General features: G+C 50.0%; 2 protein-coding genes across 2 annotated transcripts in view; one reads left to right on the top strand and one right to left on the bottom strand.

Annotated features, from left to right (window-relative positions):
• Window positions 1-3,583: 3,583 nt before the first annotated feature.
• The window catches only part of DCP1B (decapping mRNA 1B), a 61,510-nt gene continuing 40,038 nt past the window's right edge, over window positions 3,584-25,055 (bottom strand). Inside the window, exons 5-9 of the mRNA XM_054168009.1 lie at window positions 22,049-22,184; window positions 18,246-18,374; window positions 15,694-16,536; window positions 8,352-8,600; window positions 3,584-3,950 (exon numbers count right to left, since the gene is read on the bottom strand). Coding sequence (XP_054023984.1) covers window positions 3,870-3,950; window positions 8,352-8,600; window positions 15,694-16,536; window positions 18,246-18,374; window positions 22,049-22,184 — 1,438 coding nt within the window. The 3' untranslated portion in view covers window positions 3,584-3,869. The remainder of the gene's footprint in view (window positions 3,951-8,351; window positions 8,601-15,693; window positions 16,537-18,245; window positions 18,375-22,048; window positions 22,185-25,055) is intronic.
• Window positions 8,791-9,854, top strand: LOC104310222 (ragulator complex protein LAMTOR2). The gene is made up of 2 exons (XM_009911635.2): window positions 8,791-8,800; window positions 9,341-9,854. Exons 1-2 carry the CDS (start codon window positions 8,791-8,793, stop codon window positions 9,706-9,708), a joined length of 378 nt encoding a protein of 125 aa, XP_009909937.2. The 3' UTR covers window positions 9,709-9,854.

Genomic DNA, 25,055 nt, shown 5'->3' with positions numbered 1-25,055 from the left:
TGGCACAGGTTGCCCAGGGAGGTGGTTTGTTCCCCATCCCTGGAGCTATTCAAGGTGAGGCTGGACAGGGCTCCGGGCAACCTGATCTAGTGGAGGATGTCCCTGCTGAGTGCAGAGGGGGTTGGACTGGGTGAGCTTTGGAGGTCCCTTCCAACCCAGAGCATTGTGTGATCCTAATGCTGAGACTGGAATGAAAGCAGAAAGTACTGCTGCAGCCTCTGGAGTGCTTGCTAAGCCCAAATTTATTCATTCTTCTTGAAGGGGAAAAAACTAATAATGCAGCACCCCCAAAGCAGCACTCAGTGAGAAATACTCAGACAATGAAACCCCTTACCCATGGTGACTGTGACCCTTACACACCTCCTGCTCTTCTGCTTGCTGCTTTGCTTTTCTGTTGTTGTTGTTGGGGTTTGGTTTTGTTATTTTTCACATAAAAGGAGACCCAGGTGCTAAGAAATGCAATCTTACCTGCTGTGGCCTTTTCCTCTCCAAAGGCCTTAGTAGCGTAAGGCCTTGAGGGTGCTGGGGGATGAGAAGCTCAACAGGAGCCAGCAGGGAGCACTTGCAGCCCAGAGAGCCAAGCAGAGCCTGGGCTGCAGCAAGAGAAGTGTGGCCAGCAGGGCCAGGGAGGGGATTCTGCCCCTCTGCTCCGCTCTGCTGAGACCACAGCTGGAGCTCTGGGGCCAGTTCTGGAGCCTCTATTACAGGAAGGATCTGGAAGTGCTGGAAGGTGTCCAGAGAAGAGCCACGAGGATGAGCAGAAGACTGGAGCTGCTCTGCTATGGAGACAGACTGAGAGAGTTGGGGTTGTGCAGTCTGGAGAAGAGAAGGCTCTGAGGAGACCTAATTGTGGCCTTCCAGGATCTGAAGGGGGCTACAAGAAAGCTGGGGAGGGAGTTTTTAGGGTGCCAGGGAGTGACAGAACTGGGGGGGGATGGATCCATGCTAGAGGAGGGGAGATTCAGATTGGATGTTAGGAAGAAGTTGTTCCCCACGAGGGTGGTGAGAGACTGGCACAGGCTGCCCAGGGAGGTGGTGGAAGCCTCATGCCTGGAGGTGTTTGCAGCCAGGCTGGAAGTGGCTCTGGACAACCTGCTGTAGTGTGAGGTGTCCCTGGACACAGATGAGCCTTGAGGTCCCTTCCAACCCTGACAATTCCATGATTCTCTAATCCAGCATCACAGACATCAGTCATGGCTGCCCTCAGTTTACAGGGACTCTTCTGTGTAGGTTCCAATCTCTTCCAGATCAGTTAATTCTGAATCAGCATCAATTAACTCAGTAACATCTCATCCATGATGGGACAACAATGCACAGATTATTAAGGCTACAGGACTAGAATCAGGACTTGTCACCTTTATGGACTGCTCTCCCTGAGACCTGCACATATTCCTCTCACTGCATCTGCAAGAAAAGTAAGCAGCTTGGTAACAAAATGGAACCAGAACACAGCTTGCTCCTTAGGAGCTATTCAGCAGTTAGCAGTGAGTGGAGTTCAGCAGGAAAGGTCAAGCAGCTTTGTAGCTGTGAGTCTCTTGGGGTGATTCACTTGTGTAGAAAGAAATTTGCCCCTGACTTTTTAAATGGATATTGATTGAGAGTCTTTCCCAAAGAATGTGAGCACATCCCCTCTCTAATGCTCTCACACCACAGAAAGGTCAGAGGGATGGGGATGGGGGTAGCTGGTTGAGTCGTCATCACCATCCTAATTGAAACCTGCATCCTAATTTACACTGAAGAAGCTTCACAAATGAAGCTAGAGTTGAACCTCCAGCGATGGTGATGATCTGGATGAGGGCATTGAGTCCATCAGCAGCAAGTTTGCAGATGACACCAAGCTGGGGGCAGGAGTTGATCTGTTAGAGGGTAGAAGGGCTCTGCAGAGGGACCTGGACAGGCTGGACAGATGGGCAGAGTCCAACAGGATGGCATTCAACAAGTCCAAGTGCCAGGGGCTGCACTTTGGCCACAACAACCCCAGGCAGAGCTACAGGCTGGGGGCAGAGTGGCTGGAGAGCAGCCAGGCAGAAAGGGACCTGGAGGTAGTGGTTGACAGCAGCTGTACATGAGTCAGCAGTGTGCCAAGGTGGCCAAGAAGGCCAAGGGCATCCTGGCCTGGATCAGGAACAGTGTGCCCAGCAGGAGCAGGGAGGTCATTGTGCCCTGTGCTCAGCACTGGTTAGGCCACACCTTGAGTCCTGTGTCTGGTTCTGGGCTCCTCAGTTTAAGAAGGACATTGAGAGACTTGAAGGTGTCCAGAGAAGGGCAACAAGGCTGGGGAGAGGCCTTGAGCACAGCCCTGTGCTTACCCTGGAGAAGAGGAGGCTCAGGGGAGACCTTATTGCTGTCTAGTACTCCCTGAGGGGAGGTTGTAGCCAGGTGGGGGTTGGCCTCTTCTTGCAGGCAAGCAGCACCAGAACAAGAGGACACAGTCTCAAGCTGTGCCAGGGGAGGTTTAGGCTGGAGGTTAGGAAGAATTCTTCCCAGCAAGAGAGATTGGCCACTGGGATGTGCTGCCCAGGGAGGTGGTGGAGTCACCATTGCTGGAGGTGTTCAAGAAAGGCTTGGATGTGGCACTTGGAGCCATGGTTTAGTTGTCAGGAGGTGCTGGGTGACAGGCTGGACTGGATGATCTCTGAGGTCTTTTCCAACCTTACTGATTCTCTGATTCTATGAATGCCCACAGTGAAGAAGAGTGTATACTTATTTGTGGGTTCCCTGCACCCCCCAAAGCAATGCCTCCCCAGCAACCACTCTGGGCTCCTGAACTGCAGTACACTTGCACTTCAGCAGCAGCAGCAGCTAATAAAAACCTACAGATTTCCCCCCCCCCCAGTCATTTGTTCTCATTTAAAGCCCCAAGTATCTTCTACCAAGTGTAAAAACATTCTCAAGTCATACAAATAAGAGTGAGCCAACAATTCTACATGGCCAGTGGAGGGTAGCCTGGAATGGAATTGGCAGGCAGTGAGGATTATCCGGTTTATTTTCCTTAGAAACTGATCAAAGGAATCGCTGTGCTCCAGGAACAGACTACAAAACCCCCCAAAAGTTAACAGTACTGTCACACTAGGCAGCCTTCCCCTCACCAGAGTTGTACATCACTTCTAAGAACGCAGATTTTGATCTGGAATTATAGAAACGTGGATCCAATGCCCCCCTCCCCAGAGCTATGCTAAGAGCAAGGACACGAACAAACCAGCCTTTCCCCCCCCCCCCCGCCCTTGGTTCCTCGGCCTGCAGAGCCCCCCTTTCTACTGCTAGCTAAAAATACTCTTGTTAAAATAGAAAAAGATTCTGCTACAAAATCGTGGCGGGGGAGATTCATGACATTTCACCTCGCTGGCTTTGCAGACACCTAGGACAGATCGGGCTGCCCAAGCGTTCCTGCCTTGCAAGCCGGCAGGCGGAGTTCGGTGGTCCTCTAAACCGGTCCAACATCGCCACCGTGTGGCCGGAGCTGGGCACGCCCCGCAGCGCAGCTGCCTCGGACGGCCCCGGGGGGGAAACCCGAGCCAAATACCCAGCCGAGCGATAACCGCGCTGCAAGGCGGGAAAGGAAACGGAATTCCGAGGTCCGAGTGTTTATGCTGGGCAACCGACCCAGAATGTGGGCCAAGGTAAGCAAAATGACGTCAGATCTTTTGTGATGAGCTCTGGAGTGCGGCGCTGCTCCCCCTCCCCAAAGGCACAATCTGCCCCCGCTCGCTCCTCCCTCCGTACAGCCTGCGCTCGCCGACCAGCAAAACCTATGTGTGTGCAGAACGCCTAAGACCCTTCATTCCTGTAAAAGTAAACACACTTGAGGAACTGGAACCCTTCTTCCTGGAGTCCAGGAAGCAACAGCACTGGGACAGCAAGACCCTCTCTCAGAGAGCCTTCTTCACCGCCGCCTTCCTGGCGCTGAAGAGATACGCTTCGTAGATGATGTTCAGGAAGTTGTCATCGTGCTGCAAGACAACAACAGGTAACTGTTAGAGCACCACCGGCCCCTGGAGTAACCTTATGGACCAGATGCTTTCCAACCTTGCTCTGTTTTACAAAGTGAACAGCAGGAAAGCTGTTCCCTTGACTACTCCCAAGCCACGCGAGCAGCCTCAGAACCGGCTGTGAGCATAGGCTTTGCTGCAGCAAACATGGCTGGGCTGCCAGGACAAGCAATCAGCACACAGCAAGCAGATTTTTTAGGCTCCCAGTGGGTTTAACTTGATGCCATGGTGATGGTACAAGACTGTCATTCCTTCTCCTTGCCTGCATTGACCTAGGGATTTGTTTCATTAGTTTGATCCATAGGAAGTTAGAGGTTGGAAGGGACCTTTGAAGATCATTGAGTCCAACCCCGCTGCCAGGGCAGGCTCATAGAATCTAGCACAAGCCACACAGGAACACATCCAGATGGGGCTTGAAAGTCTCCAGAGAGTCTCCATTAGGTGAGTGATAACTCCAAGTGTGTCTGAAGGAACAGTGAAATATCCTGGGTTTGACCTTCTGCTAAATCCTACCTGGGCAAACCCTTGCATCTTATTTAGCTGCTCTAGACTTTATGTTCCTAACTGATGCTGCTCCTTTCACTCTGGTGCTCTGGACTAACTTTTTTCCTTGTGAAGATTATGTTGCAAAAATGGTCAATGCACATCAAGAAAGAACAGCCTAAAGTAGCTCACATAAGCATGCAGAGAAATGAAAATCAAGAGACATTGGGAATTAAGAAGGATGTTGAGACACCTGAATGCATCCAGAGAAGGGCAGTGAGGCTGGGGAGGGGTCTGGAGCACAGCCCTGTGAGGAGAGGCTGAGGGAGCTGGGGTTGTTTAGCCTGGAGAAGAGGAGGCTCAGGGGAGGCCTCCTTGCTCTCTACAACTACCTGAAGGCAGGTTGTAGCCAGGTGGGGGTTGGTCTCTTCTCCCAGGCAACCAGCACCAGAACAAGAGGACACAGTCTCAAGCTGTACCAGGGGAAGTTTAGGCTGGAGCTGAGGAAGAAATTCTTCCCATAAAGATAGATTGGCCATTGGAATGTGTTGCCCAGGGAGGTGGTGGAGTCACCATCACTGGAGGTGCTCAGAAAGGATTGGAGGAGGCACTTGGTGCCATGGTTTAGTTGATGAGATGGTGTTGGGTGATAGGTTGGACTTGATGATCTCTGAGGTCTTTTCCAACCTGGTTGATCCTCTGATTCTATTAGAGGAGAAATGAGGAGCCTCTGAGGTTGTAGCTTTATATCATGGAAGGAAAAAAGAAAAAGATAATCAATTGGCAGTGAATAATTTCCAGGTGATGTTTCCTAAACACCAGCAGCAGCAGCAGGGCCAAACAGACTTCTCACAAGTACAGTTTCAGAGGGCAAAATCTTATTTTCCTTGCCTAGGTTCCTATTAACTTCATGTATGTTTTACTACTCTCCAGATACTCAAAGTATGTAAGCACAAAATAATGTAAGATTTTTATCTTTTAACCTCAAAAAATACAGGGGGAACTGAGGAGAGCCTCTAAAGTGTTCAAATTTGGGTCTGTAAGTTCAGTAGTATTTTAAGTCACTTCACCATTCCAGTACTGACTGCTGATTTCATTCCCAAGCCAGACAAGCACAGAGTTTTGGCCTACAAATTGGACCCTTAAGCCTGTATCTCATAACTATGACTCTGGGAGACATGGCAAGTTACAGAAGAAAACCACATTCACACTCACATCATCCCAGAGCAGTGAACAATCATCACATACACAATGCTCTTTATGCTTTGTCACATCCAAACCTGAAACATTGCAGCAAAAGGAATTTTACAGAATCACAGAACTGACAGGGTTGGAAGGGACCCCCCCAAGGCTCAGCCAGTTCCAACCTTCCTGTCATGGGCAGGGACACCTCACACCACAGCAGGATGCTCACAGCCACATCCAGCCTGGCTGCAAACACCTCCAGGAATGAGGCTTCCACCACCTCCCTGGGCAACCTGTGCCAGGCTCTCACCACCCTCATGGGGAACAACTTCTTCCTAAGCTCTAATCTAAATCTCCCCTCCTCTAGCTTGGATCCATCCCCACCAGTCCTATCACTATCTGACACCTTAAAATGTCTCTCCTCAGCTTACTTGTAGAATAGAATAGAATAGAATAGAATAGAATAGAATAGAGTAGAGTAGAGTAGAGTAGAGTAGAATAGAATAGAATTTTAACCAGGTTGGAAGAGACCATCAAGATCATGGAGTCCAACCTATCACCCAACATCACCTAATCAACTAAACCATGGCACCAAGCACCCCATCCAGTCTCTTCCTAAACATCTCCAGGATGGTGACTCCACCACCTCCCTGGGCAGCACATCCCAATGGCCAATCTCTCTTGCTGGGAAGAACTTCTTCCTAACCTCCAGCCTAAACCTCCCCTGGCACAGCTTGAGACTGTGTCCTCTTGTTCTGGTGCTGCTTGCCTGGGAGAAGAGGCCAACCCCCACCTGGCTACAACCTCCCCTCAGGGAGTACTAGACAGCAATAAGGTCTCCTCTGAGCCTCCTCTTCTCCAGGCTAAGCAACCCCAGCTCCCTCAGCCTCTCCTCCCAGGGCTGTGCTCCAGACCCCTCCCCAGCTTTGTTGCCCTTCTGTGGACACCTTCCAGCATCTCAGCATCCTTCCTAAACTGAGGGGCCCAGAACTGGACACAGGACTCAAGTTGCAGGCCCCCTTCAGATACTGGAAGGCCACAATAAGGTCTCCTGGGAGCATTTGAACTAGAGAATTATATTGAATAACCAAAAAAAGAGAGTGTATTTTTAGGTTCTAGAACCTTGTATTTTAAAGTTGATCACTCTTACCCTGCAACTGTATTTTGCCATCTGAATTCCTCTTCCTGCTAACATGCATCTCTGGAATAGTTGGCAGCCAGGATAAGGTCCATTATTTATCTTCAGCTAAAAATAGAACACAGAGCTCTCTGGCTCTTAGGTTGACCCCATGAAGCCTTCAGTCATCTTTGTTCTTTTCAGTCAAATTTATTATCTCTCTGAAGCCCAAACCAGATGCATTAATCAAAAAGTAGTGAAGCCAGCAGTGTCCCAAGGATAGGCTGTCACAGCCCCAGTCAATGCCATGGTGCTCTGGTAAGATGCAGCCACACTGCAACTTCCAACACAAGTTTCAATCCTTCCTTTAGCCTCCAGACAAAGAGATGCAATTGATTACTGTGTCCAGTTCTGGAGGCCTTATTACAAGAAGGATCTGGAGGTGCAGGAATGTGTCCAGAGCAGGGCCATGAGGATGAGCAGAGGGCTGGAGCTGCTCTGCTATGGAGACAGACTGAGGGAGTTGGGGTTGTGCAGTCTGGAGAGGAGAAGGCTCCAAGGAGACCTAATTGTGGCCTTCCAGGATCTGAAGGGGGCTGCAAGAAACTTGGGGAGGGACTCCTTAGGGTGTCAGGGAGTGATAGGACTGGGAGGATGGAGAAAAAGTAGAAGTGGGGAGATTCAGACTGGATGTCAGGAAGAAGTTGTTCCCCATGAGGGTAGTGAGAGCCTGGCACAGGTTGCCCAGGGAGGTGGTGGAAGCCTCATCCCTGGAGGTTTTTGCAGCCAGGCTGGATGTGGCTGTGAGCAACCTGCTGTGGTGTGAGGTGTCCCTGGCAGGGGGGTTGGAACTGGATTTTCCCAGGCTACCAGCACCAGAACAAGAGGACACAGTCTCAAGCTGCACCAGGGGAGGTTTAGGCTGGATGTTAGGAAGAAATTCTTCCCAGCAAGAGAGATTGGCCATTGGGATGTGCTGCCCAGGGAGATGGTGGAGTCCCCATCCCTGGAGGTGTTTAGGAAGAGCCTGGATGAGGCACTTGGTGCCATGGTTTAGTTGATTAGGTGGTGGGGTGATAGGTTGGACTTGATCTCGAAGGTCTTTTCCAACCTGGTTAATTCTATTCTATTCTATTCTATTCTATTCTATTCTATTCTATTCTATTCTATTCTATTCTATTCTATTCTATCCTATTCTATCCTATTCTATTCCATTCTATTCTATTCCATTCTATCCTATCCTATCCTATCCTATTCTATTCCATTCCATTCTATTCTACTGTATTCTATTCTATTCTATTCTATTCTATTCTATTCTATTCTATTCTATTCTATTCTATTCTATCCTATCCTATCCTATCCTATCCTATTCTATCCTATTCTATCCTACCCTACCCTACCCTACCCTACCCTACCCTACCCTACCCTACCCTACCCTACCCTACCCTACCCTACCCTACCCTATCTTTGAGGTCCCTTCCACCCCTGACAGTTCCATGATACTATGATTAGAGGCTGCTTACATCAAAACAGGACCCAAGATTTGAAGCAACCCAGGAGCATTCTTGGTTCTTTACCTGGATCAGATGAAGCAGCGTTTCCTGCAGCTGCATCTTGGTCACCGAGGTGCTGCTGGCCGCAGCGGGCTCTGGGCTCTGCAGCGGCAGGAGCAGGCTGGCCGAGCTAACCGCAGGCTCCTGGCTGGCCGCCGCCAGCCGCCCACCTTCGCCGGCTTTTGGCGGGGCAGGGCTGGGCTGAGTGAAGACCATGGGGGACATCAGTAAGGTAGGAGTGACGGTGGCAGGGATGCGTTGAGGCGAGATGACCTGGTCACAGAAAAGCAAAGGCACCAATCAAATCTTTCTGCTTGGTTCAGCGGGGATGAAGAGGAGGAAGGAGGCAGGCTGAATCCCAGCACTCCCACAGGCTGCTGGAGATGTGAAACTCCAGCTCAGGACCACCTGCGGGATCCATTTCCAGGTTAAAAAGCTTCCCATCAAATTTGATATGGCAGCCATGGATTCAGGTGGGATTAAGTCTGACAGGCAAATGATCTTGGGACAAGAGCGCTCCAGACATCAGAGTGCTATTAAGTATCAGCACTCCAGGAGAAAGCCACGGGATCAGCCTCTGTGTGGGGACAGTAAACCATTCAGTTGGATCTTTAAGAACATACTTAGCATTATTAAGGACTAATCTTTGTGTCTAACACTAGAAAGTGTATTCCAATCATAGCTTTCAAATCAGATTATATATATGTATGTATATATTCATCCTCTACTTCTCACCACCCTCATGGTGAAGAGAATCTCCCCTCCTCTAGCTTGGATCCATTCCCCCCAGTCCTATCGCTAGCTGACACCCTAAAATGTATTCCCAGCTCCCTCACCAGCTTGCTTGTATCAGGTCTGTGTTGCAAGCTGACAAACGAGTTAATGTATTCCCAGCTCCTCTCAGGACTTCTTCAGCCAGTATGACAGTGCATATGTTTGCACACCTTTGTTTGGTTTCCTTCTGAAATGAACCCAGCTGTTCAGTGTAAGGCCAAAGTGAGATCCCTCTGCAGAGCGAGACCTGACGCAGGTGCTGAGCCAGGCCCACGCCGGCGGGGTCCAGAGCACCCTGCTCCTGAACAACGAGGGGTCCCTGCCTGCCTACTCAGGCTATGGGGACACCGATGCCAGGGTCGCTGCTGCCATTGCCAGCAACATCTGGGTGGCCTATGACAAGAATGGGCACCAGGCCTTCAATGAGGAGAACCTCAAATTCATCCTCGTGGACTGCATGGAGGGCCGAGTGGCCATCACACGGGTGGCACACCTGCTGCTCTGCATGGATGCCAAGCAGACAGTTGGACTTGGGATGCTGAAGGCCAAGGCACAGGCGCTGGTCCAGGACCTGGAGGAGCCTCTCACACAGGTGGCAGCATCCTGAGGCACTCAGAGGTGTCACCATGCAAAGGCTGTTGGCTGCCCCTGGAATGGGTGGAGGGTGCCCAGCCCTCTGTGGGCATCCCTGAGCTTGGTCCTGCTTTGTGGTCACCTTTGAAAATGGGGAGGAGGGGGAGGAGGGGGAGGAGTGAAAAGAAATCCAAAAGTTGGGGGTGGAAATAAAAACCCTGCCTGGTTATAGGGGACACAGTCTCAAGCTGTGCCAGGGGAAGTTTAGGCTGGAGGTGAGGAGAAAGTTCTTCACTGAGAGTCGTTCATCATTGGGATGTGCTGCCCAGGGAGGTGGTGGAGTCCCCATCCCTGGAGGTGTTCAAGAGGGGATTGGATGTGGCACTTGGTGCCATGGTCTAGTCATGAGGTCTGTGGTGACGGGTTGGACTCGATGATCCTCGAGGTCTCTTCCAACCTTAGTGATACTGTGATACCTCCAGACTGCACAGATCACAGAATCACAGAAACATTCAGGTTGGAAGAGGCCCTCAGGATCACCAAGTCCAACTCAGAACCCTACTCTACAAAGTTCACCCCTAAAACATAGCCCCAAGCACCACAGCCAAGTGACTTTTAAACACCCCCACCGTTGGTGACTCCACCACCTCCCTGGGCACATGGAATGGAATGGAATGGAATGGAACGGAATGGAATGGAATAGAATAGAATAGAATAGAATAGAATAGAATAGAATAGAATAGAATAGAATTAACCAGGTTGGAAAAGACCTTCAAGATCATCCAGTCCAACCTATCACCCAACACCATCTGATCAACTAAACCATGGCACCAAGAGCCCCATCCAGTCTCTTCCTAAACACCTCCAGTGATGGTGACTCCACCACCTCCCTGGGCAGCACACCCCAATGGCAAATCACTCTTGCTGGGAAGAACTTCCTAACATCCAGCCTAAACCTCCCCTGGCACAGCTTGAGACTGTGTCCTCTTGTTCTGGTGCTGGGTGCCTGGGAGAAGAGACCAACCCCCACCTGGCTACAACCTCCCTTGAGGGAGTTGTAGACAGCAAGAAGGTCTCCCCTGAGCCTCCTCTTCTCCAGGCTAAGCAACCCCAGCTCCCTCAGCCTCTCCTCACAGGGCTGTGCTCCAGACCCCTCCCCAGCTTTGTTGCCCTTCTCTGGACACCTTCCAGCATCTCAGCATCCTTCCTAAACTGAGGGGCCCAGAACTGGACACAGGACTCAAGGTGTGGCCTAACAAGATGATCTCCTCTAAGTGAGAAGATTGTTCTCTTGTCTGTGGAAGACTGACAGCCTCCAGACACTTAGCACAATGCTTCTCCTCTACTCATCTATGCAGCTCAAGTAACTTCCCTTTAATTACCTCAAGCAAAACTGCCAAGGTTTGCTTAAACTATATGATTCTTCCTAATGTGATTTAAGGACTGCTTACACAAGCTGCTCTCCAAGGGCAGGGAAGGCAGCAAAGGGCTGGTGGTGAGCAGCTGGAGGAGATAAGCTGTGCCACTAACAGAGCTGAATCTATGACAGACTATGTCAAAGACCTCCATGACACGTCCTTCAACATCAAAGCCTGCCTCCCTCTGGAGTCCAAGACAAGCAAACAAAACCTGAGACAAACTGTGCCTTCACTAACATGCAGCTGCAGCTGCCAAACACAGAGACACCGGGAGCATGAGCTGTTAGCTCGGGCAGGACTTGCCAAGCAAATGGAAACTCTACTGAGGATGCAGTGTTGCCATCCACAGGGTACTGCAGAACTGGAAATGCTGCTGGCAGAAGCAGAAAATTATAGATATAGGTACAGACAGAGGTAGAGATAGAGATACAGGTATAGAGAGAGATAGAGATATAGGTATAGATAGAGATACAGATAGAGATAAAGGTATAGATAGAGATATATAGATGTAGATACAGATATAGGTATAGGTACAGAGATATAGACATAGAGATAGAGATATATAGATGTAGATACAGATATAGAGAGATTAGCCCCTCAGTTTAGGAAAGATCTTGAGTTGCTGGAAGGTGTCCAGAGAAAGGCAACAAAGCTGGGGAGGGGTCTGGAGCACAGCCCTGTGAGGAGAGGCTGAGGGAGCTGGGGTTGCTTAGCCTGGAGAAGAGGAGGCTCAGGGGAGACCTTCTTGCTCTCTACAGCTACCTGAAGGGAGGTTGTAGGCAGGTGGGGGTTGGTCTCTTCTCCCAGGAACCAGCACCAGAACAAGAGGTCACAGTCTGAAGCTGTGCCAGGGGAGGCTTGGGCTGGATGTTAGGAGGAAGTTCTTCCCAGCAAGAGAGATTGGCCATTGGGATGTGCTGCCCAGGGAGGTGGTGGAGTCACTGTCCCTGGAGGTGTTTAAGAAGAGACTGGATGGGGTGCTTGGTGCCATGGTTTACTTGATCAGATGGTGTTGGGTGATAGGTTGGTCTTGATGATCTTTGAGGTCTTTGTCACCCTTGTTGGTTCTATGATTCTGTGATCTCTCAGTCACCAACACCAGGCCAGGAGTCTATTGTCAGCTGTGCAGTAATGGGGTTTGAACAATGCAAAATGTGCAAAACAAATACTGCAGCACAGAGTGTTCCTGCTCTGAAGCACAAGTGCCCACTGAGCTATCAGTCTGATGTTCACCCTGGCTGCTGGCAGCCAGGTGCCAGGCTGGCTGGCAAATTCCCCTAACACCATGAAGTAAGGAATGCATTGGGTCTCCTGCAATGCAAACTGCCTGCTCTGTTGCTTCCTCCAGGTGCAGAACTCCCAGGTGCATCAAGTGCTCCTCTGGAACAGCAGCACCCAGTGGGTGATGTGAGCCTCTAACTGTTTTCAGGGGGATGACTTAAAACTGAGAACATTTAACCTAAGAATGGTTCAGGAACTTTACAGACAGTTACTATTACAATAGAGCTGGCCACAGTGCTGACATTGCTTTCTCTTTCAAATTTCATTGTCTTTTCTTTAACTGATGTTACCTACAAAATCACAGAGTCACAGAATGGGCTGGGTTGGAAGGGACCTCCAAAGCTCACCCAGTCCAACCCCCTCTGCACTCAGCAGGGACATCCTCAACCAGAACAGGTTGCAGTGAGCCCTGTGGAACCTAACCTTGAGTATCTCCATGGATGAGGCCCCATTCACCTCCCTGGGCAACCTGTGCCAGTGTTCCACCACCCTCATGGTGCAGAACTTGTTCCTGACATCCAATCTCATTCTGCTCTGCTCTAGTTTGAAGCCATTGCCCCTGGTCCTGTCCCTGCAGGCCTTTGGGAACAGTCTCTCTCCATCCTCCTTCAGAAGAAGTTTAATGTACCTATTTGGATTCTTCTTGTGTGTATTTGCAACCTCACACTGAAAATGCAGTGAGGACAATGGAGGGAGCATGGTGAGCTGCTCACACAACAGGTCTTAGGTACTGCACATTCAGAAGATGCAATGCTATGGAAAAAACCCCAAACACAGTTTTGATGGAAAATGTTCCAGGAAATGAGACAAAAGGGCTGCAAGAGAAGTGAGCTTCTGAAGAAGTGATCAATGTGTGCCCAGCTTATTCTAAGGCTTCTAAAACTGTAATTCTGCCCAATCTGAACACTTAAGCAAGCGTGGATATATCATCAGGACAGCTCATGCCTGCAGAAGAGGAGGCTCAGGGGAGACCTTCTTGCTCTCTACAACTCCCTGAAGGGAGGTTGTAGCCAGGTGGGGGTTGACCTCTTCTCGCAGGCAAGCAGCACCAGAACAAGAGGACACAGTCTCAGGCTGCGCCAGGGGAAGTTTAGGCTGGAGGTGAGGAGAAAGTTCTTCCCAGCAAGAGAGATTGGCCACTGGGATGTGCTGCCCAGGGAGGTGGTGGAGTCCCTATCCCTGGAGGTGTTCACAAAAGGCTTGGATGTGGCACTTGGAGCCATGGTTTAGTTGTCAGGAGCTGCTGGGTGATAGGGTGGACTGGATGATCCCTGAGGTCTTTTCCAACCTTACTGATTCTCTGATTCTAACTCTAGGCATATGCTTAAGAGCCTACTGCAGATTAACATCTTTTGAATTGCATCTTAGGCACACATTACTCACTGGCCACATAAGGAATGCTTCACAGAGAGGGCTGCCATCAAACCAGACTAAATCCTTCCAACTATTATTCTTCAGCTATTGATTTTTTTCATTTTTTTCCCCTTTCTTGCCTCCTTTTTTTTTTCTGGTGTGTGTGTAACTGGTCTCTTCCTTCCCATGTGGGAGATCACAGTTCTTACACCATATGGAGATGCAGCAGAAGCCAATTTAAACTTGGGCTTGCAATGTGTCAGTTGTGGAGAAGCCTATTGCTTTCATTTTCTTGGGGCTGCTGCTGGATTCAGGGTCTTCCTTTAACATGATCTTTCCAACACTGGCCACATACCTCTCTGTTCCTGGCAGACTTTACAGACTTTGCTGCTTCTGGATGCTGAATTGGAGTAGAAGAGGCAAAGCCAACCAGAAGCAATTGCAGAGAACAAACCTTTTGCTGCATTTGTTGTCAGAATCTGCTTCAATGGAGTTCGCCTCAGCATGTGCAGATACATTTGTGCCAATCCAACTGCAGTCAAATGTCTGTCTGCAGGCATGCCAGCATTTCAATCCTCTGCTCTACAGCAAGGGTGATATTACCTTGGGTTTGAAAGTTGTTTCCAATTTTTCTCTTCCATTCCTCCCCCCCCCCCCACAGTGGGTGTATTTCATGTGGCTCATTCATGGCACTCTACAGCTAGCTCTACAGACTCCTTCCTTCATTTTTAGCCTCCCCCCTTTTTCTTCTTTGGCAATGTGCTGCTAGTGAAAGAGGTCATTCCTTCCAGATTGCAGAGCTTTAGTTGTCCTAAACAATAATTAGTCATATTTTCATTATCATTTTTAGTCTATGTATGAAATCTCACAGGCAACACTGAATGTGTTGGAAGAACTGCATCTGAAAATGTTTCGCTAGCAGCCGTAGCTGTGGCAGTCCATGAAGCCTCTCCTAGGCAGTCTCTGACTACTTGGTCTGCTCACAGCCATGCAAAGTGAGACTAAGACTCATGGAATCACACAACTATTGAGGCTGGAATAGAGCTCTGAGCTCATCAAGCCCAGCCGAGGACCCAACCCCACCACACCGACCAGACCATGGCACTGAGTGCCACATCCAGTCTGGCCTGAAACACCTCCAGGGACAGCGACTCCACCACCTCCCTGGGCAGTCCATTCCAGTCTCTAATTCCCCTTCCCATCAGGAGGTGCTTCCTAACATCCAACCTAAACCTCCCCTGGCACAGCTTCAGGCCATGCCCTCTCCTCTTGGCACAAGCTGCCTGGGAGCAGAGCCTGACCCCCACCTGACTACAGCTTCCCTTCAGGTACTTGTAGAGTGTGAGAAGGTCCCCCCTGAGGCTCCTCTCCCCCCGGCTGAACACCCCCAGCTCCCTCAGCCTCTCCTCCTCAGCCTTTCCCTCCACTCCCTTCCCCAGGCTGGTTGCTCTCCTCTGGACCTGCTGCAGCCCCTCAAGATCTTTCCTGCAGCGAGGGCCCAGAGCTGCACACAGTGCTGGAGGTGAGGCCTCAGCAGTGCCATGCACAGGGGCAGAATTCCATCCCTAGTGCTGCTGGCCACACTATTCCTGATCTAAGCCAAGCTGCCATTGGCCTTCCCTGCTCCCTGGGCACACTGCTGGCTCCTGTTCAGCTGCTGTCACCCAGCACTGCCAGGTCCCTCTCTGCCAGGCTGCTCTCCATCCACTCATCCCCCAGTCTGTAGCCTGCATGGGCTTACTGTGGCCAAAGTGTAGGAGCCAGCCCTTGGTACAGATTGGTAAATCAGAACTTGATGGTGTTACATTACTACCTGCAAAATGAATGATGTGTGACACGCAGGGAGATAGCAACCAGCATATGGTGGCCAACATGAAACAAAGGCTAAGCTCACCCAAGAGCAGGCTCAAAAGCTTGCCAGACTGCTCTTGCTTTGCCTAGTTCCAGTGCTGATGTTTCCCATTTACCTGAAACAGAGCACTCTGTTTTTCTGCCCCGGGGGCCTTGTCCATCCAGGAATCCAGTGGCTTCAGCGTGCTGCTGGTCTGAGGAACAACAGGAAACTTAGCTGCCAGGGTTGGTCTGCTGGATACGTGCAACTGTTGCTCTTGCTGCACCACCTGCAGTTTCTTCAGTAACTCCTGAGGTGAAATCACTCCGGACCCAGCCGCTTGGTTGCCAGGGAGAGCAAGTGGCTGCCTAGGAAGTTTGGATTGTTCTTTACCGAGTGTCTGAGACTCTAAGGTCTGGGCTGGTAAGGAACCATTGAAGTACACCAGGGGTGGCTGGCCCCTGGTATTGACTGCTGCCGCCGGAGCTCCAGCAGCAGCAGCGGGAGAAGTGCTGAACACAGCAGCGGTTGAGTTCACAGCTCCTGTTGCACCAGCCTCCATTTTAGTCACTGACCCAGCCTGACCCTGCAGTTTCTGCAACAAGTTCTGGGTGCCAGCAGGATCCTGGACGACGTGGGGCGATGCAATGGCGTGAGAAGCCACGGGCTGGAAGAGTCCAGTGAAAGGCTGCCCCGCGGGGTGGCCGCTGCCGTTCGCGCAGAGCCGGCGCTCGGGCAGCTCCGCCAGGGGCTGCAGCTCTGTCCCACGCACCATCAGCTTCTGAATGGCAGGGCAGAGCTGCTTCTCTGCAGAGGGAGAATGCCTGCTGGGCTCCTCGTAGGACAGGGAACGTACCACCCCCTGCCTAACAGGAAGATTCTCTTGGTGCTGCTTCTTTAGCGGTTCTGAGCCACCTGGCTTTTCCTGCTTGCCAAACAGTGCTGTCAAAGACAAGTGCTGCGGCTCAGGATCCACATTCTGTGAGGGGACAAAGCAAAAACATAAACATGGGTCCCTCATCTGTAAGTTATATTAAGTGTCAACACTTAGCTAGCATCATTCGAGGAGAAGCCAAGAAAACTGCTATGCTCTTTTCTCCCCAGAGGATCTTTAGCAGTCTTCTCACACAGGAAGGGCAAAGACACAGTTGTCAAGCTGCTGACGTGGGAGAAAATAAGGGAATCTGAGAGACAGCAGTGGCTTCACTTCAAATATCATGGAGGAGCATCTCCCCTTTCAGCCATCAGTGCAATCCTAATAAGACAGCACTCTCCCCATGCCTGAAGAGGGGCTGCTTCTTGGGCATCTTCCTGCTGCAGCTCAATTCAGCTTTCAGGATTCTGCAGCCTGATTTATCCTGAAGATACATCAAGAGGCTTTTCTTTAGATTAATTGAAGTCACCTAAAAAAAGGTAACACAAAACCTGTGCTCCAGCAATTAACTAGCCCAGCCTGTGATCAAAGCAGCATCTCCAGTTGTAAAGAGGAGCATTTCATCACTGCATCAGGGCAGCGTGCCTGCAATTTGCATCTCTCTACATCAGGTGGTGAGGGCTGGGGAGCTTTTGACAAAACTGAGCAGTTCTGCATTAAAATCATTCACAGAACCACAGAAAACAGCCAGAGGGAAGAGACCTCCAAGCTCATCCAGTCCAACCTTCCACCCAGCACTGCAGGGGCAGCACTAAACCATGTCCCTAAGCATCAGCTCCACACACTGCTTAAACACCTCCAGGGATGGTGACTCCAGCACTGCCCTGGGCAGACCATTCCAGTGTCTGAGAACTCTCTCTGGGAAGAAATATTTCCCAGCATCCAGCCTGAACCTCCCCTGCTGCAGCTTGGAACCATTTCCTCTGCTCCTGTCTCTTGCCACCAAGGAGCAGAGGCTGCCCCCTCCTCACTCCAACCTCCCTTCAGGGAGCTGTAGAGAGCAATGAGGTCTCCTCTCAGCCTCCTCTTCTCCAGCCTGAACACCCCCAGCTCCCTCAGCCCCGCCTCATAGCCCAGGTGCTCCAGGCCCTTCTCCAGCCTCTTTGTCCTTCTCTGAACATGCTCCAGACCCTCAATGTCCTTCCTGTAGTGAGGGGCCCAGGGTTGAACACAGCACTGGAGGTGTAGCCTCAGCAGTGCTGAGCACAGGGGGATGGTCACCTCCTGTCCCTGCTGGCCACAGTGTTTCTGATCCAAGCCAGGATGCCATTGGCTTTCTTGGCCACCTGGGCACTGCTGGCTCCTATTTGATCAACTGTCAACCAGAGCCCCCAGGTCCCTCTCTGAGTCACAGCTTTCCAACCACACATCCTCAAGTCTGTAGCTTGCCATGGGGTTGTTGTGCCCCAGGTGCAGGACCTGGCACTTGGCTTTGTTAAACTTCACCCAGCAAGCCTTGGCCTATGGGTGTCACCTGTCCAGGTCCTGCTGCAAAGCTTCCCTACCCTCTAGCACATTGCCCATGGCAGGGGGGCTGGAACTAGATGATCCTTGTGGTCCCTTCCAACCCTGACTAGTACTATGACACTATGACACAGCCACACAGCTTGGTGTCAGCTGCAAAGTTACTGAGGGTGGTTCCTTACAGTGGTTCCTCTTCAAATTCTTGCAGTGACTTTCTGAGTCAAATAAGAATTCCTGCATGGTTAATGGATGATAGCAGCAATGGTCAAAACACAGACAGGGTATGTTACCTTGCTCTGCTGAGGTACTCGTTGATGCTGATTTTCACTGGGCTTCACTGGAATTGGTTTGATTAGGTTGGGGTTGTTATAGATTGCAGAAGAGCTGGTTATTTGTTTTGGCTCTGAGCAGGTCTTACACTGCAAGGGAAAATGAGGATAGTTTAGTAAGTGTGATGATATCTTCTCCCTTAGCTCTCCCCTGCAGTCAAATACACACACAGGCAGGTATTCAATACACAGAAATCCTGGTTGTGGCAATGAGGGTGCAATAAAATGAGACCAAAAGAACTGCAACACTGCAGCCTGAGTTTCTACAAGCACAAAGCACATGGAAAATGAAACACTTGATCCCAAGATTTCCCTACTAGGAGGCTTCCCTCGAATTTCCATCCCAGTTCTCTTTGTTACCTTCTGCTTTGCTAGCACTTAGAAACCCAACATGAATTGATGTAAAGAATAACACCTTAGAAACCAAGCAATAGCTATGCTTGTCCTTCATCAGCAGGCAGCTAGCAGCAGTTTAGATACACAAAGGATTAATGCACCTATGAAGAACATTTGAAATGCCTTTTGTTAAAAACTGAACTATCACAGACTGGGCTGGGTTGGAAGGGACCTCCAAAGCTCACCCAGTCCAACCCCCTCTGCACCCAGCAGGGACATCCTCCACTAGAGCTGGTTGCCCAGAGCCCTGTCCAGCCTCACCTTGAAAGAAAGCTGGAGAGGGACTTTTTAGGGTGTTGGGTAGTGACAGGACTGGGGGGAATGGATCCAAGCTGGAAGAGGGGAGATTTAGATAAGACCTTAGGAAGAAGGTCACCCATGAGGGTGGTGAGAGCCTGGCACAGGTTGCCCAGGGAACTGGTGGAAGCCTCAGCCTTGGAGGTTTTGAAGGCCAGGCTGGATGTGGCTGTGAGTAACCTGCTGTAGTGTGAGGTGTCCCTGACCATGGCAGGGGGGTTGGAACTGGCTGATCCTTGAGGTCCCTTCCAACCCTGACAATTCTGTGATTTATCACACCCCTCTGAATTTTATATCACTAACAAATGAAGGAAAACCACACATGCAGTGAAGAGCTGTGGTACTCCTAGCACTCCTGTCCCACATGAAGTTTTCCTGGTTTTCTCTTAGCAGTCCCTCAGATGCAGAAAGATTAAAGGTGGAGCAAGAAGAAAATTTGCACAAGATCTGATCTGTATGGAAAAACCCCAATCCCTCTGTTATTTAAACAACAGATCTTCCAGAATTCCTCTCTTTTGTCTGTGTGCTAATGGAAACAGGGAAGGCAGATTTATTCCTATTTATCATCTCCTTCTCATATCATCTGAAGACAGCCTAATATTTTTTTCAGCTTTGCAGTTACAGTCCTTTTAAGGTTAAAATATAGAGAAGATTATAGGTTTGGAAATGTTTGCTCACATTAAACCCTTAGTACAGAAGATAGGAAGTTTCTTAACTTCCAAAAGAAGGGCAACAAAGCTGGGGAGGGGTCTGGAGCACAGCCCTGGGAGGAGAGGCTGAGGGAGCTGGGGTTGCTTAGCCTGCAGAAGAGGAGGCTCAGGGGAGGCCTTCTTGCTGTCTACAACTCCCTGAAGGGAGGTTGTAGGTGGGGGTTGGTCTCTTCTCCCAGGCACCCAGCCCCAGAACAAGAGGACACAGTCTCAGGCTGCACCAGGGGAGGTTCAGGCTGGAGGTTAGGAGGAAGTTCTACACAGAGAGAGTGATTGCCCATTGGAATGGGCTGCCTGGGGAGGTGGTGGAGTCACCATCTCTGGAGGTGTTCAGGAGGAGACTTGATGGGGTGCTTGGTGCCATGGGTTAGTTGATTAGGTGGTGTTGGATGATAGGTTGGACACGATGATCTTGAAGGTCTCTTCCAACCTGGTCTATTCTATTCTATTCTATTCTATTCTATTCTATTCTATTCTATTCTATCCTATCCTATTCTATTCCACCCTATTCTATTCTATTCTATTCTATTCCATCCTATTCTATTCCACCCTATTCTATTCTATTCTATTCTATTCTATTCTATTCTATTCCACTCCATTCCACTCCATTCTATATGACATCAAAAAAGGGCTACATTTTACCATAACCTTTCTGAGGATCTTACCAGTAGACACATTTCCCTCACTTTTCCCTCTCTTTAAATGACTTAGATATACTTGCATCTATATATATCTTACACATATTTGAGACCCAGAACACTCAGGAGTTTTCTTGTTGCATGCCAACACATGAGATACAGAAAACAGCAGCAGGAAACTGCAGGCTCTGTAACAATTTCCAGCATATATAGGAACAGTTAAAATGATTAGATTTTTATTCCCCCAAGTAAAAGGTTTTTGATTGCTCAATAATAGAGAACATTATTAGTCCATTAGTTACTTCTTTATTTAGAAGCCTCAGAAGACCAAAGCAGCACACGAGCCGAAGTCGTACCACATTTCAGACCGTTTCATTTCCTTTCATTACTGTTTGAAAGTAGCTAACAACCCACAATTAAAAGCAGCAACCTGGCTGGTAAAGATCTTCTCTGAAGAAACTTCTCTGTACAAACCACAGAAACCACTAGCAGGTTGGAGTACTTCAGCCAGAAAGAGGACCTACGTTCCAGGTCCTACCCAACAAGCACGGGAGCTCTAAGGGTCAAAATGAAAGGCAGCTGATGCTTGTTCTTACCCCCTTGTGTTCAACAAACAATCAATCATACACATGCTCTGAAGGGAAGGGCTTGGGAGTGTTGAGAGCTGAGAAGCTCAACATGAATCACACAGAATCACAGAGTGTGAGGGGTTGGAAGGCACCTCAAAAGCTCATCCAATCCAACCCCCCTGCCAGAGCAGGAGCACCTAGAGCAGGTCATGCAGGAACACATCCAGGCAGGGCTTGAATATCTCCAGAGAGGGAGACTCCACAACCCCCCTGGGCAGCCTGTGCCAGGGCTCTGTCACCCTCACAGGGAAAAATTGTTTCCTCATGTTTGCTGGCAGTGCACTCATGCAGCCCAGAAGGTCAACCCTCTCCTGGGATGTATGAGGAGCACGGCCAGCAGATCAAGAGAGGGGATTCTCCCTCTGCTCATTTGAGACTCCACCTCCAATACTGCCTCCAGTTCTGGTATCCCCACTGTAAGAGGGACATAGATCTGTTGAGACAAATCCAGAGGAGGGCCACAAAGATGATCCAGGGGCTGGAACACCTCTGCTGTGAGGTGAGGCTGAGGGAACTGGGGTTGTTCAGCCTAGGGGACCTTAAAGCTGCCTTCTAATACCTGAAGAGATCCTACAAGAAGGCTGCAGAGGGACTTTTTACAAGAGTGTCCAACCATAGGACAAGGGGAAATGGACTGAAATCGAAGGAGAATAGGTTTAGATTGGATCTTGGGAAGAAATTCTTCACTATGAGGCTGGCCAGGCTCTGGGATGGATTGTCCAGAGAGGCTGTGGATGCCTCCTCCCTGGAAATGTTCAAGGCCAGGCTGGATGGGGCCTTGAGTAACCTGGGCTGGTTGAGAGGTGTCCCTGCCCATGGCAGGGAGGTTGGATTAGATGATCTCTGAGGTTTCCTCCAGCCTAAGCCCTTCTGTGATGATCTCCTTTCAGAAGTCTGTATGGTCAGCATCCAGCAAACTCCAACAAAACTTCTCCACACAAACGAGAGAGCACACTGCTCAAACTCAGTTTCACTTGGAGCAAAGCAAAACCAAACCCAAACCTTTGAAGTTTTACAATTCAAAGTGTGAGCAAGATGGCATCACAGTATCAGCTAAGAGCACTGTCCTGTGGTGTGCAGAGAGCAGGCCTCACCTTGGTGTATTCATCTTTGGCCTTGGTAAGCATCCGCAAGATATCCACTTCTTTGTTGTTAGCAGAGTTCAGGAGCATAGGGGACACTCCAGTTCCTGTGCCCTGCTGGGCTTTGAATTGTTCCTGTTGAGTTAGGCTGAAATTGGAGGGGAGAGGAGAATAGACAGGACAAAACCCAGAGAAAATATTTAAAAAAATAATAATATTTAACCAGAACTACTTTACAGAAATGGAGCAGAGCTCAAACAGTTCAATTGTGCTCCCACCTCCCTCAAGTCCAAGTGCTGGGTGCAGCACTTTGGCCACAACAACCCCATGCAATGCTACAAGCTGGAGACAGAGTGGCTGGAGAGCAGCCAGGCAAAAGGGGACCTGGGGGGTGCTGGGTGACAGAAGCTGAACATGAGCCAGCAGTGTGCCCAGGGGGCCAAGAAGGCCAATGGCATCCTGGCCTGTATCAGGAACAGTGTGGCCAGCAGGAGCAGGGAGGTCATTGTGCCCTGTGCTCAGCACTGGTTAGGCCACACCTTGAGTCCTGTGTCCAGTTCTGGGCCCCTCAGTTTAGGAAAGATGTTGAGGTGCTGGAAGGTGTCCAGAGAAGGGCAACAAAGCTGGGGAGGGGTCTGGAGCACAGCCCTGTGAGGAGAGGCTGAGGGAGCTGGGGTTGCTTAGCCTGGAGAAGAGGAGGCTCAGGGGAGACCTTCTTGCTCTCTACAGCTACCTGAAGGGAGGTTGTAGCCAGGTGGGGGTTGGTCTCTTCTCCCAGGCAAGCAGCTCCAGAACAAGAGGACACAGTCTCAAGCTGTGCCAGGGGAAGTTTAGGCTGGAGATGAGGAGAAAGTTCTTCCCAGCAAGAGAGATTGGCCACTGGAATGTGCTGCCCAGGGAGGTGGTGGAGTCCCCATCCCTGGAGGTGTTCCAAAAAGGCTTGGATGTGGCACTTGGAGGCATGGTTTAGTTGTCAGGAGGTGTTGGGGGATAGGTTGGACTGGCTGATCTCTGAGGTGTTTTCCAACCTTACTGATTCTCTGATTCTAGGATTCTATGTTAAAACACAAATGTCTGTCAAACTATCTCTATTAAAACATCATTTGACCAGGCTTGGAATAGCTTTCTCCCGTGTTGAACACCCAAGGTCATGGACTAAAATTTCCTCAGCTCAGTCACAATTTCTATATCCAGAAGGAGCAGGGAATTTATAGTGTTATTCAGTTCTGCTGGTGGTGGAGGATGGCAAACACATCCACACACACACACACGAATCAGTCATTAACTACTAGAAAATGACCAATTTCCTGCCCCAGCTGTTTTGCTGTTCTGATGGCAGAATGCTGAGAATGGAAGCAGGCAGCCAATTGGCCAAGCTACAGGGTGGTTTTTATCTACATGAAACACTGCTATTATAAACCACTACACATGGCTTACAACTGCATGAATCCTCTGCAAACTAGTTTTTATTGGAGTAAATTACCAGTTTGAGAGCACCTAATCACAGCTAACTGAAATTTGAGCTAGTTAACTGAAATTCCCTGTCAAAAAAACGAAAATCAAATCAAGTCAACGATTTCCTAGGGTTCTTTTCTTATTTCTGTACATTCATTCCCAGCAGTTATTTCCTGGGTCACAATCTGACTCATTTTAGAGCTGCAGGATATATAGCAAACCCAACAAAACAGGCTCACAGGAGGTTAGGGGTTGGAAGGGACCTCTGGAGGTCTTCCAGTCCAACCCCCCTGCCAGAGCAGGACCAGAGAATCCAGCACAGGTCACACAGGAACACATCCAGACAGGGATGGAAAGGCTCCAGAGAAGGAGACTCCACAACCTCTCTGGGCAGCCTGCTCCAGGGCTCTGGGACCCTCACAGTCAAGAAGTTCCTCCTCATGTTGAGGTGGAACCTCCTGTGCTGGAGTTTCCATCCATTGCCCCTTGTCCTATCCCAGGGCACAGTGAGCAGAGGCTGTCCCTGTCCCTTCCTTCCTGAGCCCCAGCCCTTAGATATTGATAGACATTGATCAGATTCCCTCTCAGTCTTCTCTCCAGACTAAACAGCCCCAGGGCTCTCAGCCTCTCCTCCCCAGGCAGTGCTGCAGTCCCTTCAGCATGCTTGTAGCCCTCCCTTGGACTCCAGCAGATCCCTGTCCCTCTGGAACTGGGGAGCCCAGCACTGGATGCCCCACTCCAGGTGGGGCAGAGTAGAGGGGGAGGAGAAACTCAATCTGCTGGAGCTAAGGCACCCCAGGATCCCATTGGCCATCTTGGCCACCTGGGCACATTGCTGCCCCATGCAGAACTTGTTGCCCACCAAAAACCCCTAAGCAAATCCCCACCACTGACACAGACTGTGTTTCACAACGTCTTGTCACTGCATAACCAAAAGCAACAGGTATTCCTTTGAATAAGAGGTCTGGAGGACCCATGACTACCTTCCCACCCAGCATGTAATAACAAATCCTATCTGGAACATAGTGGCAGAAGAGTTAAAGCACTTTGCCATGGATTGAATTCTATGAGCATAAGCTTTGTTTGGATTTGTACTGTAGGGCACACAAATGGCCTCCCTGGCAATCAAAATTGATGTCACTTCCTCAGCATGCTTCTGGCTACAGAAGCTGTTAAGACTGGGACAGATGATGTGAAAAGGAGAGATTCACACATCTGACAGCATCTTTGCATTGCAGTCTGTTAGGACCTAACGCTGCCAGCTTGACTGCATTCACCCCCCATGGCTTTCCTCGGGGTAAGAAAGGCCTGGCTCTGTGTCAGCCCCTCCTCCTGCCTCTCAACAGAACTGTGACACAATGCTGTGTCCAACCCTAGGAACCACAGCCAGCCCCAACCCCCAGTTGCTACCTCTTCCTGTCGCCCCCTTTGCTATACCCTCCACGTTTGTTGTAGGCTAAGGGAGACCAAGAGCTCATTGGTATGGCCACAGAGAAAAGTCTTCCAGGGGGCAGAGAGTGCCAGGGGTTGGGCAGCTCATCCCAGGGTATTGTAATCTGTTCTG

The sequence above is a fragment of the Dryobates pubescens genome, chromosome 15 (assembly GCF_014839835.1).
Source record: "Dryobates pubescens isolate bDryPub1 chromosome 15, bDryPub1.pri, whole genome shotgun sequence".
NCBI classification, from domain to species: domain Eukaryota; kingdom Metazoa; phylum Chordata; class Aves; order Piciformes; family Picidae; genus Dryobates; species Dryobates pubescens.
This window is presented reverse-complemented; position numbering and strand designations above follow the sequence as displayed.